At 42.0% G+C, this 22,504-nt stretch overlaps 1 protein-coding gene across 1 annotated transcript; it reads right to left on the bottom strand.

Moving 5' to 3' along the window:
* Positions 1-528: 528 nt before the first annotated feature.
* Positions 529-16,529, bottom strand: acyp2 (acylphosphatase 2, muscle type). Its single transcript, XM_029521575.1, has 4 exons — positions 16,356-16,529; positions 16,060-16,076; positions 14,238-14,347; positions 529-776 (listed from the first exon to the last, which is right to left on the bottom strand). Exons 1-4 carry the CDS (start codon positions 16,423-16,425, stop codon positions 662-664), a joined length of 312 nt encoding a protein of 103 aa, XP_029377435.1. The 5' UTR covers positions 16,426-16,529; the 3' UTR covers positions 529-661.
* Between the last annotated feature and the right edge of the window lie 5,975 nt (positions 16,530-22,504).

The following is a 22,504-nucleotide window of genomic DNA, read 5'->3' as shown; positions in this document are numbered from 1 at the left end:
ACAAAAAAAAAAAAACATACTGAACAACTATAGACATTATTATTACAAGGAAGAGTTACAATGATGAAGGATAAGAATGACAGATATAGCCAGATACCCAGTTTCAGCCTTAGTCATTTTGTCAAGGACTTTGTAAAGAACTGGTTAAATTGAATTGATTCAAGTTGAACTATTTAAAGTTAATCATGCATTTTACTTTTTTTTTTTGGTCTTTAGAACATGAGTAAAAGGTCTCAGTTCTTCTCTTGTGTAGGTGGATTTCAGTCTATTTAACTGAGTGAGGAAAGACAGGACTCTATCTCCAGTCTTAATGGTAAACTAAAAGGGTGCTACCTGGGGATAGAAAGGAAAGTGGCTAAGATCTGTGCATCTAAAGGATGAGCAGCTGATGAGCAGCTGATGAGCATTCTCATTAAGGAACAGACAGAGCACAGCGACATTAACCAGTTTAATTTAACTTAAATTAACTTCAACACAACTTATTATAAAATAAAACATTACCATATATTTATTTATATGGCTCAACACTGTCAACTTAGCTTCTACTTATCCAGAGAGACTGGACTCCTCCTCTAAACAGACTACTCATCAGTCTGGACAAGAAATCTAGTCTGAGTGTTTGTAGAGACAGGATGTCCTCAGGGTGAGCTTGATTAACCTCTCAGAAGCGGGTGTTGAATCCAGAGAGCTCCAGTTTGTTGATGCTCCTCTGGTTGGTGAAGGAGGCTCTGGTGATCCTACTGGATGGACTTCCTTCTTTACTCAGCCACACCTTCCTGTGGAGGACACACAAACACACACACAGAGAGACACACAGGAGTAGGAGAAGAAGAAGAAGAAAGCTTAGAAAGAGCTTTCTTCTAAGAAGAGGAAGAAGAAGAAGTTTCTGGTTTAACCATGTTTTCATTTTGTATATTTACTTTATTAATTGTCTTTATTTTTCTGTTGTGGAAATGGGCATGTTCAATTTCATGTAATTATTCCAATTATATTTTTGCTTGTTCAGAGTTGTTTTTTTATTCAACAAAATATATTTATTCTTTTCATTTTAGAAGCTTCCATATGTCCACTGGCAGCCACACTGACCCCCCCCCCAAAAAAAAAAAACAAAAAAAAAAAACATAACCAGGCAACTCAAAACAGCATCTAGACAAAGGGCATGATGGGAAAACATAAACATTATTTTAGCTATATTTAACCCAAGAATGTGAGTCTGGTTTACTGGTTGTTACTGCTGAGTGACTGTGTGTGGATGTGTGGAGACTACAGAGGATCACGGTCACATCCATGTTGCTGTACTGACTGAAGCTCAGCCAGAAAGACAGAGCAGCCACAAGAGAGAGAGAGAGAGAGAGAGAGAGATGAACTGTCATACTTTTTCTTTTTTGGTCAAAAACCTCTGCAACTAAAGTCAACTGATCTGATCTGCTCCATGACCTCCTGCTCTCCTGTCCACACGCACACACAAACACAGCTTAGTGTTAAATCTCCAGCAGTTGGATGTTTATTGGTCTGTAATCGCCATCCATTTCCACTGTACACACACACACACACACACACCATATATTACATTAACACATTTCCTTGGCCACAGCACCAGAGAAAATGTGTGGTTTTTCAAGTTATTGATCTTGCTTCAGTATCTGGGCCATTCACAGCTTCAATGCTCAGATCTTTATTTCATGTATTATGATTCCTCAGGTATAGATTGTTATAAATTCTTCTCCTGCTTTGTATAACCCCTCACCATTGAGGATGGAACAATGATCATGATTATCATAATTATATATGATTAAATTATGATATATTTTTATTATTATATATATATATATATATATATATATATATATAATATATATAATTACACTGTTGATAAAATAACCATTATTACAATGTTAACTTTTTTATTAGTTATTATTATTGTAATTATTATTAATAATGTTGCTTATTCGTGCTTAATCTTACCTGCACAACTGTCAACCCTTGACGTAACACATCAGTTTGTGAGCTGCGGTTTTCAAGCCTCCGTCTTCTAATTTGCAGGCCAGCTTGGTTTTTGGAAACCAGTGGAAGCCATATTCTGTCCTGAGCTACTGTTTCAGTCGACTCAAGATTCCTGGTTAAGATGCCTCATATTTGTGTATGTGCAGTTAAGGCCTGTTTACTGATGGGAAGCTTAGCTGTGGGATTTAAATTCACTGCTTCACTTCGAGCAGTTTCCCATGAAAGGTCAACTGTTTCTGTAATGTTTCTGGATCACTCTATTCCAATTCGTGTGACACCTGTTATAGCTCCTTTTCTCTCCAGAGACGATTCTTTCACTTCCTCCTTACTTTTTTCCGTTCTGTCTTTTCCATCCTCCAGTTTTTTTATTTAAAGCTGCTCCACTCTCTGGGATGTTTTTTTTTTTCTCTGAGAAAAAAGTAGAAATCATCCACAAATTCACCTCCCACCACCACCAGCTCTCTTCCCTTACAACCATTCAGTTCTTTCCCTTCCTCGCCTGTTATTGTAGCCTTCTCTTCTATCCCTTTCCTCGTCATCCTCTTTCCTCACCTCTCCTGACCCACAAGAACAGCTGCTTGCTGTTTCCCAGGCCCAACAGGAAGTGAGGTTGTGGTGAAAGTAGAGTTGAGAGGAAGGACATAAGAGTTTGAGTGCTAACACGGAAAAGATTTCTGATATAATAGGCGGAAATAGTAGAGATTGTGTGTATGTGTGTGTGTGCCAGGTCCACTTTTAAACTTTTATTTTCTGTCTTGACCCAAACATTAGTTATTAGATTTCTCCTCCTGCTGGAGCTGAAGCAAAGGAGTGCTGGTTTGGCTCCCTACCAGTGTGAGGTGAGAGGAGTGTGTCTTATTGGAAGGTTTAAGGGCATTTATGCACATTCCCCTTGCCTGATGATGCAACTCTGCACATCATTGCAAAACACTACAACATATACAGACAGACTCACTTAAAAAAATGCCTTGAACCAGCCCAGTTTCATTGCCATCAAAGAAGTCAAATACAACATTCTCTTTCATCAGCAGTTATTCACACCAACCACATGTTTGAATGTGATGGACTGTCATTGTAGATTTTAACACAAACCAACTGCTTCTCCGTGTCGCTGTTGTGTACAACTATGGGAGGTGTAGGTAAATATGCTCCTTTCAACAGTAAAAATAATAAATACATTCAGAATTATCCTGGTAAATAATGTTCTCCTTGTGAGGGTTCACTACAGGTTCCCTGGCTTCCTCCCATAGTCCAAAGACATGCAGGTTTAGGTTCACTGGTGAATGGTTGCAGCTCTGCTTCATTAAACCCCACCCAAAGCAAACATCACTGGGAATTATGATTGTACGGAGGACCAAAAGGGACAGAATGAAATATATAAATAAATCTTTAAATAATTACTTGAATGTATCTTGATTTCATTAAAATACTAGTTCATTTAATTTAAATATAAATATAATTATTTCACTAATATTGTATCTGTCAAACTCGCCCATCAAAGTCAGTGGGCGTGGCTAACGCAAATCTAGAGTTGGCGATATACATTTTAGACCTTGCAGACGTCCTCACCACTCACAGCTGAATACAGGTCTGTCTTTCTGCTCAAAAAAACAAGCAAACAAACAAAAATTTTGTGTCTGAAGCGGTGGAGTACTTTGTGGTCATTATCTTGGTCAGAAAGTGCAAAAATAACGGCACAACTTCAGTAAATTCCTTTGCTTTACACACTACATGCTCTGGGTCAGCAGGCCCCACTTCCACATACTCTGCAAGGTCTAAAATGTCTTTCACCAACTCCAGAGAAGGAAGGAGTGAAAGTGGAAGAGCAGAGTGAGAGGTTTTTTTTGTTTCCTATTCTTTGTGGGCTTATGTGCATGGTTAGTTATTTTCATATAGGTGTTTTGGTTTTTGCTGGTATCTGAGTTTGGTGGGGTTATTGCATGTCTGGTCTACTGAAGGACTACTGAAGCCACCATGGCGTCTGGTGACTTCTCCGGGCGGTCACAGATGCATGGGATCAAGGTTGGTGCCCGCTCCCTGTGCACAGTTGAGGAGGTAGCACTGGCAGCCGGAGAGGTAATCGGGCAAAGTTCGGTTAAATCTGCTGCTCGCATGATTAAAGCTGTGGTGTTATTTGTAGAAAAAGTCAAGCAGGCAAACCAGTTGGTGGAAAATGGGATAACGGTGAGTGGGCTGTTCGAACAGGTGCTGCCGCTGACACAGCCAGCAACTAAAATAATGCTGTCAAACGTGTCACCGTTCATCAGTGGTGATGGTGCTGACTGGCCATCACTGCAGTATGTTTCTGTCACGCACTCGTGTTCTTGTATTCCCCTACTTACGTCTTGTCTTGTCCCAGTCCTCTAGATGTTCTACTGGTCAACTCATGCAGTGTCCTCACCTCACAGCTGTCTCCACTCATGTCATCACCAGGTGTCCTCTGGTTCCCCAGGTGTCTCCTGTTGTGTGATTAGTCCACCATGTAGTTAGACAGTCCTGTGTTTGTCTCTCACTGTTGAGTTGTCTGTTAGCCTGAGCACGCTGTTTCAATCACTTTGAAATAAATACCTAAGTTTGGATTCTGCACCATGTCTCTGTCTCAGGTCTTTTTCTGCCTTCTTTTTCTGGGTCCGTCTAGTAAACCCTGGCAGAACAACTCAACCCCCTCCAATATGGACCCAGCAGAAGGCGCAGAATGCAGTAATGCTCCTGCTAAGCTTGTGCACCTTCCGGCTGTTCTGGCTACCCAAGAAGCCCAGGTAGGACAGAACACCCATGAACTTCAGGCTATTGGAGCAGTAGTGCAGTAGCTAACTCTCTAAGGAAGAGAGGGAGCACCGCTTCAGAATGGACTGCTATCTTTACTGCCACCAACCTGGTCACAGGGCATCTTTCTGCCAAGTAAAAGAGCAGGCTCATCAGTAGTAGGGGAACCACTGCTGAGCCAATCCCATATTGTTCCCCAACTCTGCCCTGGTGCATCGGCTGAACATTGCCACAGTCTCCACCAAGTCTGCGCCCTGGACGGGAGACCGCTTGGCACTGTTACCCACCTCACAGTTCCCCTGACCATGTGTGTCTCAGGTAATCACCATAAGACCCTCCAGTTCTGCTTGATGGCCTCTCCTGTCACAGCCCTTGTGATGGGCCTGCCCTGGCTGGAGAAACACAATCCAGTTATCAACTGGGTCTCTGGGGCTATCATGCACAGGAGTCATTGGTACCATCAGAACTGCCTGAGAGCGGCAGTTACTCCTCCTCCTGTCCACTTGGTCCCCAGCACCCCTGACAATACTCTGGATCTGTCCTCTGTCCCCCCAGTCTACCTGGAGTTGAAGGAGTTCTTCAGCAAACAGTGTGCCTCTGCCCTCCCACCGCATCGCGTTTATGACTGCATCATTGATTTGCTCCCTGGAACTATTCCTCCTTGTGGCCGTCTCTTCTCCCTCACTGCCTCTGAGCATCTAGTCATGGAGAGATACATATCGGAGTCTCTGGCAGCTGGCTTATCCAGCCTACATCATCACAGCCAAGAGACTCAACCCACATCAGGCCAGGTGGACTCTGTTCTTTACAAGATTCAATTTCATCCTGTCATACTGTCCTGGTTCAAAAAATATCATGCTCTGTCTCGTCCATTTTGTGTTGAGGAGAATGCGGCATCCCAGAAACCATATTACCTTTCTCCCAGGTGGTGGCCGCAGTCTCCTGGTCGGTGGAAAACATGGTTCGGGAGGCGCAGCGCACTCAGCTTGACCCTGGAACAGGACCACACGGACGGCTGTTCGTCCCCAATCCTACTTGCTCAGCGGTCCTCCAGTAGGGCCATTCGTCTTGCTTCACCCGCCATCCCAGGGTGAGACGAACTCTGTCTCTCCTACGCCAACGCTTCTGGTGGCCCTCCATTGTCAAAGACACCCACTCATTTGTCTCTGCCTGCCCGGTCTGTGCCCAGAACAAAACTTCCTGCCAGCCTCCTGGACTCCTTCAGCCGTTACCCGTCCCCTGTCGTCCCTAGTCCCACATTGCACTAATGTTTGTCACTGGTCTGCCCCCCTCTGACGGTCATACAGTCATCCTCATGGTTAGTTGAGGATGTTTTTTCTAAGATGGCTCACTTCATTCCCCTGCCGAATATGCCCTCGGCCAAGGAGACTGCTCAACTCATGGTTCAACATGTTTTCTTCATGGTCTGCCCCTTGACATGGTCTCTGATCGGGACCCACAATTCTCCTCTTAGTTCTGGAAGACATTCTGATCTCTCCTTGGGGCCACCACCAGCCTCTCGTCTGGGTTTCACCCTCAGACTAACGGCCAGTCGGAGAGGGTCAACCAGGATCTGGAGACCACTCTGAGCTGTCTAGCATGGTCCAACCCCTCCACCTGGAGTCAGCAATTGGAATGGGTGGAATACTCCCACAACATCCTCCCCTGCTCCACTACTGGTCTGTCACCCTGTGCACATATGGATATCAGTCCCTTTCTTTCCTGACCAGGAACCTGAAGCCAGTGTCCCATTGGCCCAGCAATTCGTGCGATGCTGTCGCAGGGCCTGGAGGAAGGCTTGCTCTGATCTGCTCCACACGGCCTCCAGGTATCAATGTTTAGCAAACCGCCATTGTGTTCCTGCACCCCACTACCACCCAGGTTAGAAGGTGTGGCTCTCCAACCGAGACCTCCCCCTGCAGGTGCAGTCCAAGAAGCTGGCCACTAATTTCATCTGCCCCTTTTCCATTGCCAAAGTCATCAGCCGCTGTGCGGTCTGACTCAAGCTTCTCCTGTCTCTCCGGGTTCACCCCACATTCCTTGAATCCCAAGTCAAACCTGTGATCTCATGTCTCCTGTTTTTTTTGTTTGTTTTTTTTGGAATAAATACCAGTTTGGATTCTGCACCATCCCTGTCTCAGATCTTTTTCTGCCTTCTGCACTCCTGGGTCCATCTAGTAAACCCTGGCATCAGCGATTAATTCCTAAGTTGTCCCGGAATTTCAAGATGATATCACCAATCAAAAGTGCAAATCACGGCTGTTGAGACATGTTTTAATTTAATTATAAGTTTATTGTGCGGGTGGATGGGTCTGACTTGACTTGTTGCGGTGCTTCGGCTGTGGTGAGGTGGGGCATTTGATCAAGGCCTGTCCAAAACGAGCTAGTCCAACTCTGCTGGGCTTGGGTGGAAGAGACGTGGCCACCACTGAATGGGTCGCACAAGCAGTATAGGAGGCGGGGGGTGGCACAGGATGGCTCAGGTTGCTTGGATGAAGCTGTAGCCAGGCCTCTGGTCGAGGAGGAACGGAGCCAGAATGGCAAGCAACCTGAGGAGAGTGGTGAAGGTCTGGGGAGGGTAATGGAGGCAGTGGGTGAGGTGGGGGAGACTAGGGAGGCAGGCGGGGCTGGTACGGTCGGTGAAACTGGTGAGAATAGTGAGGTGGGTGAAACTGATGACAATGGTGAAAGTGGTGAGAATGGTGAGGTGGGTAAGATTAGAGAGGCAGGTGAGTCTGGTGAGGGGACAGGGGCAGTGAATGAGACAGGTGAAGTTGAAGCAGCTGCTGAGGCTGGAGCCTGGGGGACTGTTCTGTCCAGTTGGAAATCTGTCCCTGCGAGATGTTGCAGTAAATGAAAGACAATTTCAAGAAGTGGAGGTGGGCTGCAAACCTGGGCAGCTGGAGGCTGAGACAGTAAGGACAGTGAGGACCGGGTGTGTGACTGCAGTGAAATGTCCTGTACACAGACTCCTGCCAGTCAAGAGAGGAATAGTGTGACAGCTGCATCAAACCGCCACACAGCTGAACGAAATCAGCGCATCATCAGTAAACCCGTTCCATTTGCACACATTCTACATTCACAACACGCACGCAGTCAATCACATAATGACAACACATAGTCTTTTGTTTCATACAAACATAATCCGATCTTTATTAATTCATTCATCATTGTTACTTTACATGTTTAGGTTTAATGATATCATGATATGATATGATGAAATGTTTAGTTATATGTTAATTGCTTCTGTTAAAAGTACTTTAATTAAGATCATGATTCTTTATTATTCTTTGTTAATTGATTTCAGATAATTACCTTTATTATTTTGTGGTCCTGGCCAGGGCTACATATACCCCCTCCTTTATTCAGTTACCTGTGTTAGTTTGCATGATTTGGGCCCAGTTTATAGTTTATATTATTATTTATATTTTTGTTATATTTTGTAAAGTAAAGTTTAATTCATATCTTTTGGATAATATATATTGTTTTTGCTTAAATTCTGTACTATGTTCCTGGCAGGTCCATGGTAGACAATGTCTACCTAATTCGTGATGTTTTGGAGGGCTCTAGCTCATTGGCATTGATACTGGCCTCACTTTGCTAGACCAGGAAAAGGCTTTCGACTCTGTGAACACAGCTTTCTCTGGAAAACCATGGAGAGGTTTGGGTTCAGTGCTGGTTTCACTGCCAAGATCCAGATGTTATACAGAGGCATTGAGAGTCTACTGAAGTTCAATGGCAGTCTGTGTGCCTCCTTTAGGCGCTCCTCTGTAAACACTGTACAGATGCTGTGTTAAAATAATAAACAAAAGAGGGCTGTGTAACAGGGCAGTGTTTGGGCTGGCAGGTTAGGAGGAGACGGGCTGGGGCCGCAGTGGAGAGCCTTATACAGGCCTCCTATATAAAAAAACAACTGGTGACCTGCAGTGGAGGATTCTGCATGGTGCCAATGCCTCCAACACCTTCATCGCTGTTCTTAATCCAACCGTGTCAAAAGAGTACCCATTCTGTTGTCTTCCTGAGACAGTGTTTAATTTTTTTAGAGATTGCGAAAGACTGAAAGTGTTATTCATGCTTTTAACAGATGTTTTTAGTCTGTTTAATGTGAAATTCTGCACTGCAACGTTCATTTTTGGGGCGGGGTACAGGAAGCAGAACCAGAAAAAGTGGTGGCTGCGAAACTGTGTTACCGGTGAAGCTAAGATGGCAATTTATGTGTCCAGAGAAAACAAGATGGAGGTGAAAGGGGGTCAGGAGGCAGCCTCAGTGTGGCACTGCAACATTAGATGCAGACTAAGGCTGGAGTTCAGTTTTGACAAAATGATGAACAGCCTGGGCAGCTTTGAAGACGTGGCGTCATGAAAATATCCTTTGCAAAATCATGAAAGATGAACTGCAGCTTGCACAGTTTTTAAAGAGTGACTGACCCACTGATCTACGTACTTACTTACTCATTCATCCATCCTAACCAATCAGTCATTTAGTAATGTTCATATATTTTATTTTCTATTCACTTATTGTATTTAATCATCTATAATAACCCAGTATCTGCCTCATAAGGCTCAACTGAAGGTGCCTCAAGGGTCCATAAAGGAACAGCAGGGTAGGATACTGTAAGACACACAGTTAAATGATCTGATCCATTTCTCTTGCCTTTTCTTTAATGATCCATCCAAAGCTTTTAACTTGGGTATTTTCTCTGTGATGGACCTGTGTGACCATCCTGATGACCCTTAAGATTGGCCCCATACACAAGAGATAATTGGTCTCGCCTGAGATGCAAAGGCCTCTCTCCCAGCTCCACTTGTAGATCTGCCAAGTGTAATTTTCATAGCTCCTTTTTTATTAAGATTATTAATCCTGTGTAAATGGATTTCAAGGCAGGCCTGTTAGCACCCCACTGCACACCTCGCAGACACTGCATTACATTCAATACTTTTTTAAATTTTTCGCAGTCCAGGTTAACCACTTGTCAAACCAAATACCAAGATACTGGTCTGTCCTTCCTCTTTTCCACATAGCCTCATCATCCGCAAATAACGCTATACCAATGGAGTTATCTATGTTCCTGAAAATGTCATTTATCATAGCAATAGACTTAGCAATACTACCTTGAGGGGTACCATTATCAACATTGTACTCATTGCTAAAAACTAAATTTATCTTAACTTTAATTTTGCTTTCTGGAAAAAAATTTTAAACACCGTTGTGATGTGCCCATATCTTTGACATTTGTAACATCTAATCGGAGGCGGGACATATTGCTCTTTGAAATCCAAGAGGACTGAAGTGCTATCCACTTTGTCACCATTTTGCTTGAAGTCTTTACACATTCACTACTGTTCCTTCCTAAATGATTTTTTTAAGGTCACCCAACTTTTCCCCCAGAGGTATTCCTGATATCGATCCCCAATCTCCAAACATCCTAACCTCACTAACTTCTTTCTTATAAGATGTTTGAAGCTTCAGCGCCTTTCCCTTTGCCCAACGTTATTACAGTTAATCAGCAGTCTACCATCCCGCAGTACCTTTGCTATATGTACCTCTCTTAACGTTTTCTTTAATCCATTTGTTAATACATACAAACCAACCTTGTTTATGCCATTCCCTTCCTTGAATTTAACTATCCCTCAGATCATCTTCCTGACATACTTTCCTTTGTGCAACTCTGCCTCTTATATTTAATTCATCTTCCTCCATAGACCTTTTCCCTCTCCCATCTCTATATTTTTGATAACTCCAAGTCTCAAGATTATTAAACCTTCAGTCATCCTCACCAACACCATCACTATCTTATTCAACTTGATCATCCAGAGTCAGTCACAAATCAGATTATGTCAAAACCATCAAATTTAATAGGAACAAAAGAGAGACACCTCAGAGATTCAAACTAATTGCTGTTTCCTCACTCCAGGAGCATCGTCTCCATCCACTGCTTTCACATGCTCAATCTTCCTGACCCCGTTACACACTCTTACACCGCTGACCTGAGGCACATCCTGTGTAGCTGCATTGTTCTTAAAGACTTCCAGGCCTCACTTCAAAGCCATAGATTAGATTCAATTTGCATTAGCCCCGCCCACTGACTTTGATGGGTGAGTTTGACAGATAAAATAAATTCACAAGGTACTGCAACACAGGACCATCCATCCATCCGTTCATCTGCTATTGCTTTGTCCGTTTCTGGATTGTGGGGGAGTGCCGGAGCCAATCCCAGCCAATTTTCCGGGCAGGGGAGTGGGGTACACCCTGGACAGGTCGCCAGTCCACCACAGAGACAAACAGAGACAAACAACCACTCACACTCACACCTACGGACAATTTAGAGTCACCACTTAACCCAAACATGATGTCTTTGGATGGTGGGAGTAAACCAGAGTACCTGGAGGAAACCTGCAGAGGCGCAGAGAGAACATGCAAACTTATACATATTTTTACATTAAATGAACTGGTATTTAAATTAAGTAATGACACATTTAAGTAATTATTTAAAGATTTATTTTATTTACTTTAGTAAATATACTATTATAATACACTATTTACGTATTACGAAATATATTTCATTCTGTCCTCTTGATCCTCCATATATTTGTGTTTGAATGTTACTATGTGTTTGTGTGTGTGTGGGAAATGAGAAAGCGGCAGTCCCTGGAGGCAGTGATGTCATCTATGGGAGACATCCACACCCAGGTGACATCACTCCCACTGGACAGAGAGGATATCAAAACAGACTGAGCTCCAGCTGCAGTTTCAGGATTGACGGTTCTTACTGGTGGAGGTTGGAATCAGATAATAAACAAAACAAGATGCAGTGTTAATGAACTGGTTCAATCAGATTCCTAATCAAAGATATTTTCTCTACTATTTGGATTGAATATAATAAGATAAATGATAAATCCAAAAGATCATTAGACGAATGAATAAATAAGAAAGAAGAAAACATATTTCTTGTGCTAATTGTGTCAATTCATTCATTCATTCATTCATCTTCTACCTCTTACCCCTTTCTGGGTCGCAGGGGCAGCTGGAACTAATCTCAGCTCACATTGGGTGAGGGGCGGGGTACATCTTGGACCAGTTGCCTTTCCATCAAAGGGCAATTGTGTTTATATATTGTATTATATATATATATATATATATATATATATATATATATGATATATATATATGACTTGCGAACGTCACTTCTATGCAAATGTTGTGATCAATAAAAAGGTGCGCACCCTTTTGGAGGAAAAGGGGAATTGGCGACACAGACGATGCGGTGGTGAACTGTCAGATTGAAGAGATGGAGAGCAGGAAAAACAATTATTTTGTTATTATTGCCCTACACACATTTAATTTCAACCCGTATCATGCATTTTTTTGCATTGGACTGAATTGTCTCAGAAACATCTTTGTAGACTCTAACAGAAAATTCGATATCAAAATCCCTTCTCTATATTTAATCACTGCCATCTCTCCGTCATATTGTCCACTCAGCAGGAGCAGAAGGAGGGCAGGACATAATGTTTTCCTGTGATACTGTGAACACATCATCAAATGCCAATGAAATCTTAAGTGTGGAAAACTAAGCCATTAACAATCGTAATACTTTTACTTTCCTGTTCTCATTTCGTCAGCTCTACGTAATGCTTTTCGGAACAAACCTGGCATAAAGAAAAGGGTAACGTTCACACACACAGTCTGAAGAATATCTTTCGTGGTGAGGGTTAGTATGAACTGATTAAAGCTGTAAATACAGCAGTGAGCCCTGTGCGTAATGCTGCACCATGAGTCTGCTGGCACTGCTGAAGGACTATGTCAAAGGGAGAAGGTCTTCAGGGACCATAACAACTTATTGGTCCATGATGATGACTGTCTAATGAGCCGTTTTAGATTCCCTGGAGCTGCTCTTGGATCTATGTGCTGAACTGGGTCCAGCATTAGAGAGGGCAACGCACTGGAACCACGCCACCCCGGTGCAGACGCAGGTCCTCTCTCTGTTTTCAAATGAGCAAAGCGCAGAGAAAGCTGTCTTCAATGAGGTCCATGCCCGTGGGCGGCCATCGGCCTCCTGGAGTGCCAGTGGCACGCTTTAGATGAGTCAGAGGGCAGGCTTCTTTACCATCCTGCCAAAGTGTGCCGCATTATAAGAGTGTGTGGTGTGTTACACAATGTGGCACAGAGGAATGGTACCCCCCCAGCATTATGACTTGGAGGCAGAGCCACTTTTAAGACAGGGTGTAAGACTCCATCAGGAAGTCATGTGGCGTTCATAAAGACAATTTAAGGTTACATTTTTGTACATTGCCTCTTAATATTTCTGCAATTTCAACCATTACATTTCTCCTCTGTCAGGTTGTCGATTGCTTGTATTGTCTCCCTTCGTAGCTGCAGCAACCTGTTGCCACTCACTTTGCTTCCTTTGGTTGGTGCTTCTGGTGCTGTGACCTCCAAACAGGATGGTTTTTTGGGCCTCCACCTCACCAACAAGCGTCTCCATTTCCACCCCAGAAAACGTTTTCTTTTTCCTTTTCTTCCTGCATCCGCCATCAGTTCCAACAAGACTTAACACTTGTATCTGAGTCTTATTTTATTTTCTATGCAGGCCGCATTCATGAGGAGCTTTGCATTGAACATTTATGGTTAAAATGGGTGTGTACAGGGCGTGACATGAAGCTGACAGAGCTGCACACACTTCTAGTCAATCTGTGATTTAAAATGTTTGCTTTAAGTGTGTACGCAGGGTTTTATAAATCTGAATATTTTCTGGTGCACGCAGACTTTGGCTTTTGGGCGTATGTGCACTTTTAGTAACGATCATCATCAGCGCTTTGTTTTAATAGCTGTACTGTAGCCACTGTAGACTTGAGTCAAAATGAGACAGATTAGAAGGACACATTATTCAGCCACATATGAAGGAGACTACCAAATCAAGTTGCCTGTGAAAAATTCAACCTCTGAAGGATGTGGAACCTGAACTGGGATACAGCTTCTAATGTTCCTTGGAGAAGCAGCTTCTCAGAGCAGCTGCTCAGATGTAGTATATTATTTATTCTGTTGCCCTGATTTCACCTGATTGGATAATAAGCAGTAATTGTGAGCACAGTGAAAACCTGAACAAACTTCAGATTATTGTGGGAAAACTAAACTCAAACAGCTGACTCTGGTGCTGTGAAGGTAAAGGTTGCCATCTAGTGGCAAAATTACAGTGACACCACAACACAGTTAAATGGTGCATCAGTCTGCAGTCAGTTAAACTGAGGTTCTGAACAACATAATTTATTTTTTTAAACCTTAAACACATTGTGTGTTACATATCTTTCTTGAAACAGATGTTAACAAATTAACCATCAGTGAGTGCACCTATGTGAGAGTTTTCCGAGCCAGGACACAGACAGGTCTGTAGAGATCTTGTTTATTTAATTCAAAAATTTGTAACTGTATTCAATGTGTTTGTTTGCAAAGTAAAAGTTTGTACTCACATCTCCTCCACCATGTCTGCAGGGCCTTGGACCTGTCCCACCACTGTACCACTGCGGGTGTTCTTCACCCAGCCAACTAGCCCAAGACGCAGACCCTCCTTCTCTGTATACTGTAGGGAGGGAGGGGTTTAATATTAAACCACTGGTATTAATAAAGTTTAAAGTCCACTAAGCATACAGTTAATGTCCTTAGTGTCAAACCCAGACAGCAAAATTAAATTCTGCCCCAGTACAGATCCTGGGCCAACATGGGCCAAGTCTAGCCCATATACTTCTACATCTGGGTATATTCCAATTGTTTTCCACCAGTGTTGACTGGCAGCTAGAAGATCTGAGTGTGCACCAGAATTGGAGATCTGGAAGTAGAATCTTAGAGCCACACCTGGGCTGTGAAACCAGCGTACGTATGAGAAACACAAGCATGTGGATCAAAGTGTTAGGCGTTATGTGGACATTAGAGCTGCTCCTGAAAGAGATTTTTAAAATCCCAAATTTTTTTGGTCTTATTCAGAGTAAACACAAGAAACACAAGACTTAGTGTCTAACTCCGTAACAACAAACTTTGGCCCTGCCCTATGTGCCCTGAAGATAAAATCTAACTAGGCCAGTGAGCAGTGAAAGCTAAGCTTTGGGGTCATCAGGTGGGAACCTCCTTTCACCAGTGTTTCATCTAGTTTGGCCCACAACACCTCCAGGAAGGTAGACAGTGATCACTGGTGTCCCAGAGTCACCCCGTAATGCCAGCCATCACTGCTCCCCACATCAAGACTATCTATCTATATCAACTATCTTAAACAGCACTAAATGCTTTAGATCTATATCTATAAATAATGTACTTACTGTTGTACATTCCTGTAAACAACCCACTATTGATTTATTGAGATTTTATGAACTAATGTTGATTAATATAAAAATGTCATGCAAATGTATCTGTGGATCCATATTTAAATTTGTAAATGAATTCATATTTGATTATATATATAATTACGAATTGAATTTTACACTGTTATTCCTATACTGCAGGTTGTCACAGCACATAAAGTGTAGGTGCAGCAGAGCCAGCTGCACTCCTGAACAGAGGCACAGGACCTACATACAGGAAACATATCACCTAATGACGTCACAACATGTGGAGGTGGGTCTAGAGAGCAAAAGCTGCAGCTCACTGCTGATGACCTCAAATGTTTTTTAGGAAGTTCAGCCTTGACTGAAGTGAACTGACTGATTGGCTGCCACTGTCATCCAAAGGCTCTGCAAGGTCACTCAGCTCATACAGTCTGATGCAGCTTCAGCTTACAAATAAACAAATTCCTCATCATCAGACCTCCAGTTTTCTGTAGCTCCTGCCAACAAAACCTCCACTACTGATGTGTCACCATCAGTGTGTTTGCGTTTACTCATTCTAACACTGACACAAGAGCACTGCCACGAGTTTATAAAAACCTCATCTGCTAGGACTCAGACCCACTGTTGCATAGAAAAGAAATCCAACACACACATCTCCTGTCTCCCGTGAGAAACGTAGAAATAAAAGTAAAGGCTTCTGTAGATGTTGACATGAAGAACATTTTGATACCAATGCTATGGAGTTTAACTAGAAAAAATAAATAAATCAGTCAGTGTAATAGTCTTGAGTGTCTATATTCACATGGTATGTTCAGTGAATATCATCCGCGTTTGCAGGGGAAGAGTACAAAGACAATTTAAGAACTATAGTATTTGTCAGTTCTTAAAGGTTCAGGCTGCGTGTTAATTCAGTGGAAATATGCTGAGAGTGAAATGAACTGTATTTTTCAACAGAAGTGAACAAAAAAGGACTCACCATTCTGAAACAAACCCCTGTCAAAATAACAGAAATACAATGATTAAAAATGTCACAAGGAACAACAGAGATCCATGAAAATATCTTGTTTTGAACTCTGAATTTTGAATTTTTGCTTTATGTATTTCAACTGACACAATAAACAGCTTTCTATTTTCACATGAATCAGGTGAAGCTGCAGAAAGTTAAAGTGCAGTGGGCTCCTGCCACAGCAGAGCTTGTTCCTAAATTAAGCAACAGCAGCAGATCAGTTTACAGCAGATAGGAACAGAGAGAGCAGAGAACAACATACAGACCCTGAACGTGTCCGAAGATTTCAAAGTCCACTGACACCAGTTTGTTTCCTGCTGATTCACCTTGAGACATCCTGAGAGAGAAACAAACACTGAGCCTTAAGAAGAGCAGGAGGAGGAGGGTGTAAAATGACTGAAACCGCCTCTGCCCTTTCCGTCTCTCTTGCCCACTGTGCACCAACATGGGGGCGTCTTCCTTTGGATTTAAAGGAAAATCTCACCATTTAAAGAAGACTTCCATTATGTGTTGATGGTCTCTGTAGTCCATATAAACTACATTTACATTAATTTAATTGTTGGCTTAATCGTTTAAGCCAACTTACATCGACCAGCATGCACAACAGGTTTCCAGCAAAATCAGTTCGATTGAGGGATGTTGCAAGGCCTGTGTGTGGCCAGTTTAGCTGCTTTTGGGTTAGCTCTCCAATTAGTTCTTGGTTCATGTTTGTGAGTTTATCAGTGTAATCATGTCCACAGGTGTACCATGTAAGAAGTGAGTTTAGCGTTGTGGATGTAAAAGTTGCAAAAAAAAAAAAGGGGGGGGGGGAGATAGTAATTTCACAAACTGTTGATCATTCATTGTGAAGAGTGAGGATGGACAAATCCTCAGATCTAGCATCCCTCTGTTAGACTCCTCCAGAGCCCACTGACAAGGTCAGTGTAACCCACAGCAAATGTCAGCCCATCACCACACCTTCTAAGGACTCTGACTTGACTCCAACACACAAAGAAATAAGAAACCCTGATAAACTGAATTTATGAATTACAAATGATGCAACATAAACGTTCAACATGTTAAAAAATGCCTAAAAAATTGTATACTGGTCAATAATGTTAATGTGTTCCAACAGACCTTTGAGTTGGCTTACATTTATTATAGTGTGTATGCACTTTAAGGTCATTTTGCATCACAGGTGTTTTGATTAGGCGTTGTTACGTATTCTGTCCACTAGGCAGCAATAACGGTAAATCATTAACTGCACTGAAACTGCCCTGCTGAGAGTTCTTAATGATTTAATTTTAGTTCCTGTCTCAGGAAGTCCTGCTGTCTGGATAATAATAATAATAATAAATTTTATTTGTATTGCACTAAACAATCTCAAAGTGCTACAGAGCAATAATTAAGAAGATTAACAATGTCAATAAATGGATAAAAGAACAGGCTGCAAAATGGAATTAACCCAAAGCTCTTTTAAAAAGATAGATTTTTAAGTTTTGTTCATAAACATCTGTAGCCTGAGGGGCCCTCAAGTGGTCAGGGAGGGCGTTCCACAGCAGACGAAAAGGCCTGATCACCCAGCTTGGTTGTGGGGGCTTGGAGGGTGTTTGTGGTTGCAGAACAGAGGCTGCGTGAGGAGTTCCTGTAGGTAGAGGGGGGCGTGTCCGGGAATGCATCTGAATGCAGACCACAACATGTCACTTAACTGTCAGAAGGCTGTTTTACTTACACAATGATCTATCTTCTACCTTCCAGGGAACCAAGGTCTAATGGATAACCTGGACATGCCTAACACCAGCAATTACTCCTTTGAAGGGTGAGAAAATGGCTCCATATACCACACTGTGTTGTTCTACATGTCCCGCTTTCACAAAACATCCTTTCCACATCTGGAAAACAAGATTTTCTATGAATTCAAGAATGACACATTTTCTATATTCAATATAAAGTACCATCAAGAAATGGTTTCAAAGTTTGGGGAATATAATTATATAATTATAATTATATAAGACAACCAATGAAGACTCCAGGAAATCATAACAGCAAATATTTATGAAACATTCATTCACCATAAAATCACAAAACATTTTTCTTACATTTCCTTTTTGTCCAGATTCACCAAACAAGGTATAACAAATTTATTCTCTTAATCTATGTGAGAGCTAAGATCTGATGGCTTTAACTACAGGTGTGGTGGGAGTGGTATCATATTTGTTGCGGTGAGAAAATGCTGTGCATTGATTGTTGACTGTTGTCGACAGTTTTTTGTTTCCATAAACTTGCTCTATCAATATACTTGAACTTGAACTTACCGGTCAAAAATTACCAAACAGTAATTAAGTGAACATAAAGTGAGACATAAAGTAAGAGAAGGCGAATGGATGTATGAATTAACACCAGTTACTTCTACCTGCCGGCCTGTTTTTTTGGGACGGATTAAAGCCTGTTGGACTCACTACTGTCTCTGTGTTCGTGTTTTTGGGTTCCTCTGTTCTGAGACCTGATACATACAGTATATCCACCAAACTGTTGCTCACTGCTGTGTCTACATCAGCTGTGATGTTATGGTACAACTAGGGATGCAAGAGAGGTACCCAAATGTAGACACCAAAACCAGCTGATACAATACAACAACACACAATGTAAATTGGAGCAGACAGGACCAACAAATCCAGTGTTGAGCAGTGATGGAAATCAAATATACAACTCAAAACTCACAGGTAGACAGAAACAGGCGCGCAAGGAACCGCAGCAGGCCTGACCAAACTTAGAGTGGGTGAGGGGAGAGAGATTGAAGACAAAAGAGGAGGAAGACATGAGACTATTTGTCTCTGGAGACAGAGAAGTAAGTCCTGTTGTAATACAAATGGGAGCACAGCCAGGGGAGAGTGTGTGACTAACAAGCTTGGTTAATAAAAGGCTTGTGTTTGGTCAGTTTGGTTAGATGTTGGCTGCTGGATCTGGACCTTCAGACCCGGATCTATGTCCTTGGATTTGAATCCTCAGATCAGTGAAGTATTCTTATAATGGAAAAACTGGTAAGACACATCAGTTAAATCAGAGACTTGTCCACTAGATGTCAGTCTCATGTCACTGAATCCAGCAGTCAGCTCAGCTAACACATACTCACTCACTAAACTATCCTACAGAGTTTGAGTATTTGATATTTGGACTGAGGACATTTTGCGGACATTTATTATATTGACAGCCGCAGTTTTCACACAGAGCTCATATACCACCTGCTTTAAAATTGTATGTACAACATATTGCATTTTCCACTTTGACAGTCACATGACAGCACATTCCCAGAGCAGCCTTCCGCCTCCACCAGGCTCCACCAACGCTGTCTGAATGAAATAAACAAGTGAATAATTGAGTCTGCTGGACCTACTAGTATGTTTAGCAGGGCCCTCCTGGCCCATATATTTGATATATTTGGAACAGATGTGTGATGATCAGCGTTTCCAGCTCCACAGTAAGGAAAATCAATCAATCACCATTAATCAATTTGCATAATTTATTGACCAGAGGCGTGTAATGGTAATAGACACTGTATGAGAGTCTAATGTCGTGGAAAATACAAAAAGTGAGTAAAAAACATGTTAAATGTGTTTAGAACTATAAATGAACTTTCTTCTGTTGATTCTTCTTTGTTGCCATTGAAACAGGCCATCGCTTCTCTGAATAACTTCATGACATTTATTAATGCTTTGTCGAGAGCAACATTACATCAGAAAAATACATTTTGTGCTGCATCATTTAATATTAGAATATAGGGCCTTCTGCCCCGAGGCACAGCCTCTGCAGCTATTCGAGCTGTAGAGGTAGTGCCTCAGAGCTTCAGCCCGTGGCACTAAATAATATTTATAATTCTATATAAAACCACCTGAGACCGACAACAAGTTTTGTATGAGACCCAGAGAAACAGCAGGTGAGACGGTGATGGTGATGATGATGATGATCATGATCATTGTAAGCATTTCTTTTGAGCTAATTGTGCTCTCTCCCCCCTCCTCCACCTCCTGGGTCTGCTGGTGAGCTCTGGATGCAAAGCCCACAGCTGTGGAGATTTGGTGATGAGCACACCAATCCATGTTTCCATAAAAGACTGCTCTGCCTGCCGGTCAAACACCCGTTCCGACAGCGACCAAGGCAGACGTGGCCAGACAGCTGCGGTCTTTAATGGAGAAAAAAAACCCACACAACTGAGATCAGACTGTGTGCACTATGGTGTAGTTTGGTTGGTGGGCCTCTCCTCAGCACATAAATACTGAGTGTGACGTCAGCACAGTGCCAGTAAGAAGATTGTTCCCACGGTAGGCTACACGATCCACAGCGTTACATTAAATCTGGCAAAATAACATAATTCAATGACACAGCTATCATAATACTACGTCTGACTAGATGCATTGCGCTCACTTTAATGTGCCAAATTGGTTACATTTTGTCAGTGTGAAAGTTAGCTTCCTTAGCTCTTCAGCTAAGCTAACATTTAGTAACTTTTCTATGAAAGCTGTGCAGCATTGCTGTGCCTACGTGATTGACCAGTGAATTTTCATGCTGCACACTGGAACATATTTTGGTTACATTATGTCACATGTTGCATTTATTATCACTCTTTACGGCCAGTAAGACAGGATTGTTCCCCCGAGCTGTGCCGCCTTACTGTGCCTAAGGGATTGACTGGTGCGTTTTCATGCTGCACACAGAGGCAATAAAGTCTAAAGCTGAAGAGAGTGTCGGTCCATAATTCACACAACACAACGCAGAAAGAGATTCCAGGAGATTTACAGTTACACTGTCATTTTGTGGATCCAAACTTAAGTCAGCAGAGAGACTTCTCCTGCATTTGGGATCAGATTGTTGTATTCCAGTCTCTGCTGCTTTGTCATTGTGTTTGTATATATTGTACCTGTTGTAGCCTGTTTTTATATACTACGGGCCGTTCACTGTATATTAACCTTTTTCTATTTATTTATTATAGATTTATTCTTCCACTTGGCCTAAAGTACAGCTGTTCATTCCTCTGACTGGCGAATGTAAATCATTAGGCTGAACTGGTTTGAATTGTTGAATTATTATTATTGTTGTTGTTGTTTGCAGTTACAGCTACAGCCTACAATCACTGTGCGACACTGTGTTTAAATGAGGAGAAATAAATGTCACTATTCCTGGTCTAGTTGTGCTGTCTTGCTCTACCTCACTGAGATGTTCTGCCCAAAGTATACAATTACTGGTTTTTAAGAAAGGGTCTTTGCTCTGTTATAATTATGATACGGATGATTAAGATGATAATGATGATGATAATGAGGTTGATTTATAATGATGATGATTAAGATGCCGAGCAAAGTTGAGTCATGGTTTGTTTGTTTCCTGCACCATCCTGACAGCTTTAACCTTGACTCCTTAGTGAGCATTTATAACTTGTCTTCAGGCAAAAGCCATTGAGCTGCAGTTGAGGTCGGAGAGCCAGAGGCGGTCTTCTCAGTTCACACAGACTTTCTCCTATGCACCTGCCTTCAGTGGTGGTCTCTTGACGGCAGCCCCAATGATTCTATACAGAGCTGCACTCAGCGGGGTGGACTTCTCCTTTTCCCTCTCCTGCTTTCCATAAACTTACACTAACTATCAGTAGATACCATTTTATGCTCCCTTTCCACCATCTACCCGCACTAGTTTTACTACTTTTACTTATTTTACTTTCGCCTGGCCAGTGCACAAGCATGATGCTCCCCATACCGCATAATGCTGTTACTATCACTGTCTTTTTGGGTCACTTTGTTGAGAATATTTGGGAAGTTTGACAACTTCTAGAGTCGCTTACTCCAACTTTTAACTTCCACCCGTTTGACACCAAATAATTTACTCACTTTAGTTTAAATTGTTGCCTCTGTGGTGTTAACAGGTAATTCACCAATACAGAGTGAACACAACCAAAGTAGAACTTGATTTTAGTTGTCATGGTTACCATAATGAATATGCTTACTGTACCAGTTGCTGTGTAGCTTTCTTCTGCTCTACTTCCAGGTATGTGACCTCGTATCGTTCCAAACATCACCTCCACGGCATTGGACCTCTTTTGAATTGTCAACTCACTATATTATATCAGAGGCCCTTTATGATGCATATACTATACATATCTATATCTCTCTCAATAATAATAATAATAATAATAATAATAATAATAATAATAATAATAATAATAACTATTATTACTGTTGTTATTATTATTATCATCTTCATTATTATTATAACCACGACACAATTGAACATCATCTGTTCTCACTTATTTTGCTTCATCTGCTTTTTAGTGTCCAGGACACAGAGGAAGAGGATGTCTCTACATGCACACTTGCTCTTGATGTTTTCACTCATTGTTTAATAAAAAAAAAACAAAACAAACTATTTTATTCATCCAAGTGTAATCAATTGT

The sequence above is a fragment of the Echeneis naucrates genome, chromosome 15, assembly GCF_900963305.1.
Source record: "Echeneis naucrates chromosome 15, fEcheNa1.1, whole genome shotgun sequence".
NCBI classification, from domain to species: domain Eukaryota; kingdom Metazoa; phylum Chordata; class Actinopteri; order Carangiformes; family Echeneidae; genus Echeneis; species Echeneis naucrates.
This window is presented reverse-complemented; position numbering and strand designations above follow the sequence as displayed.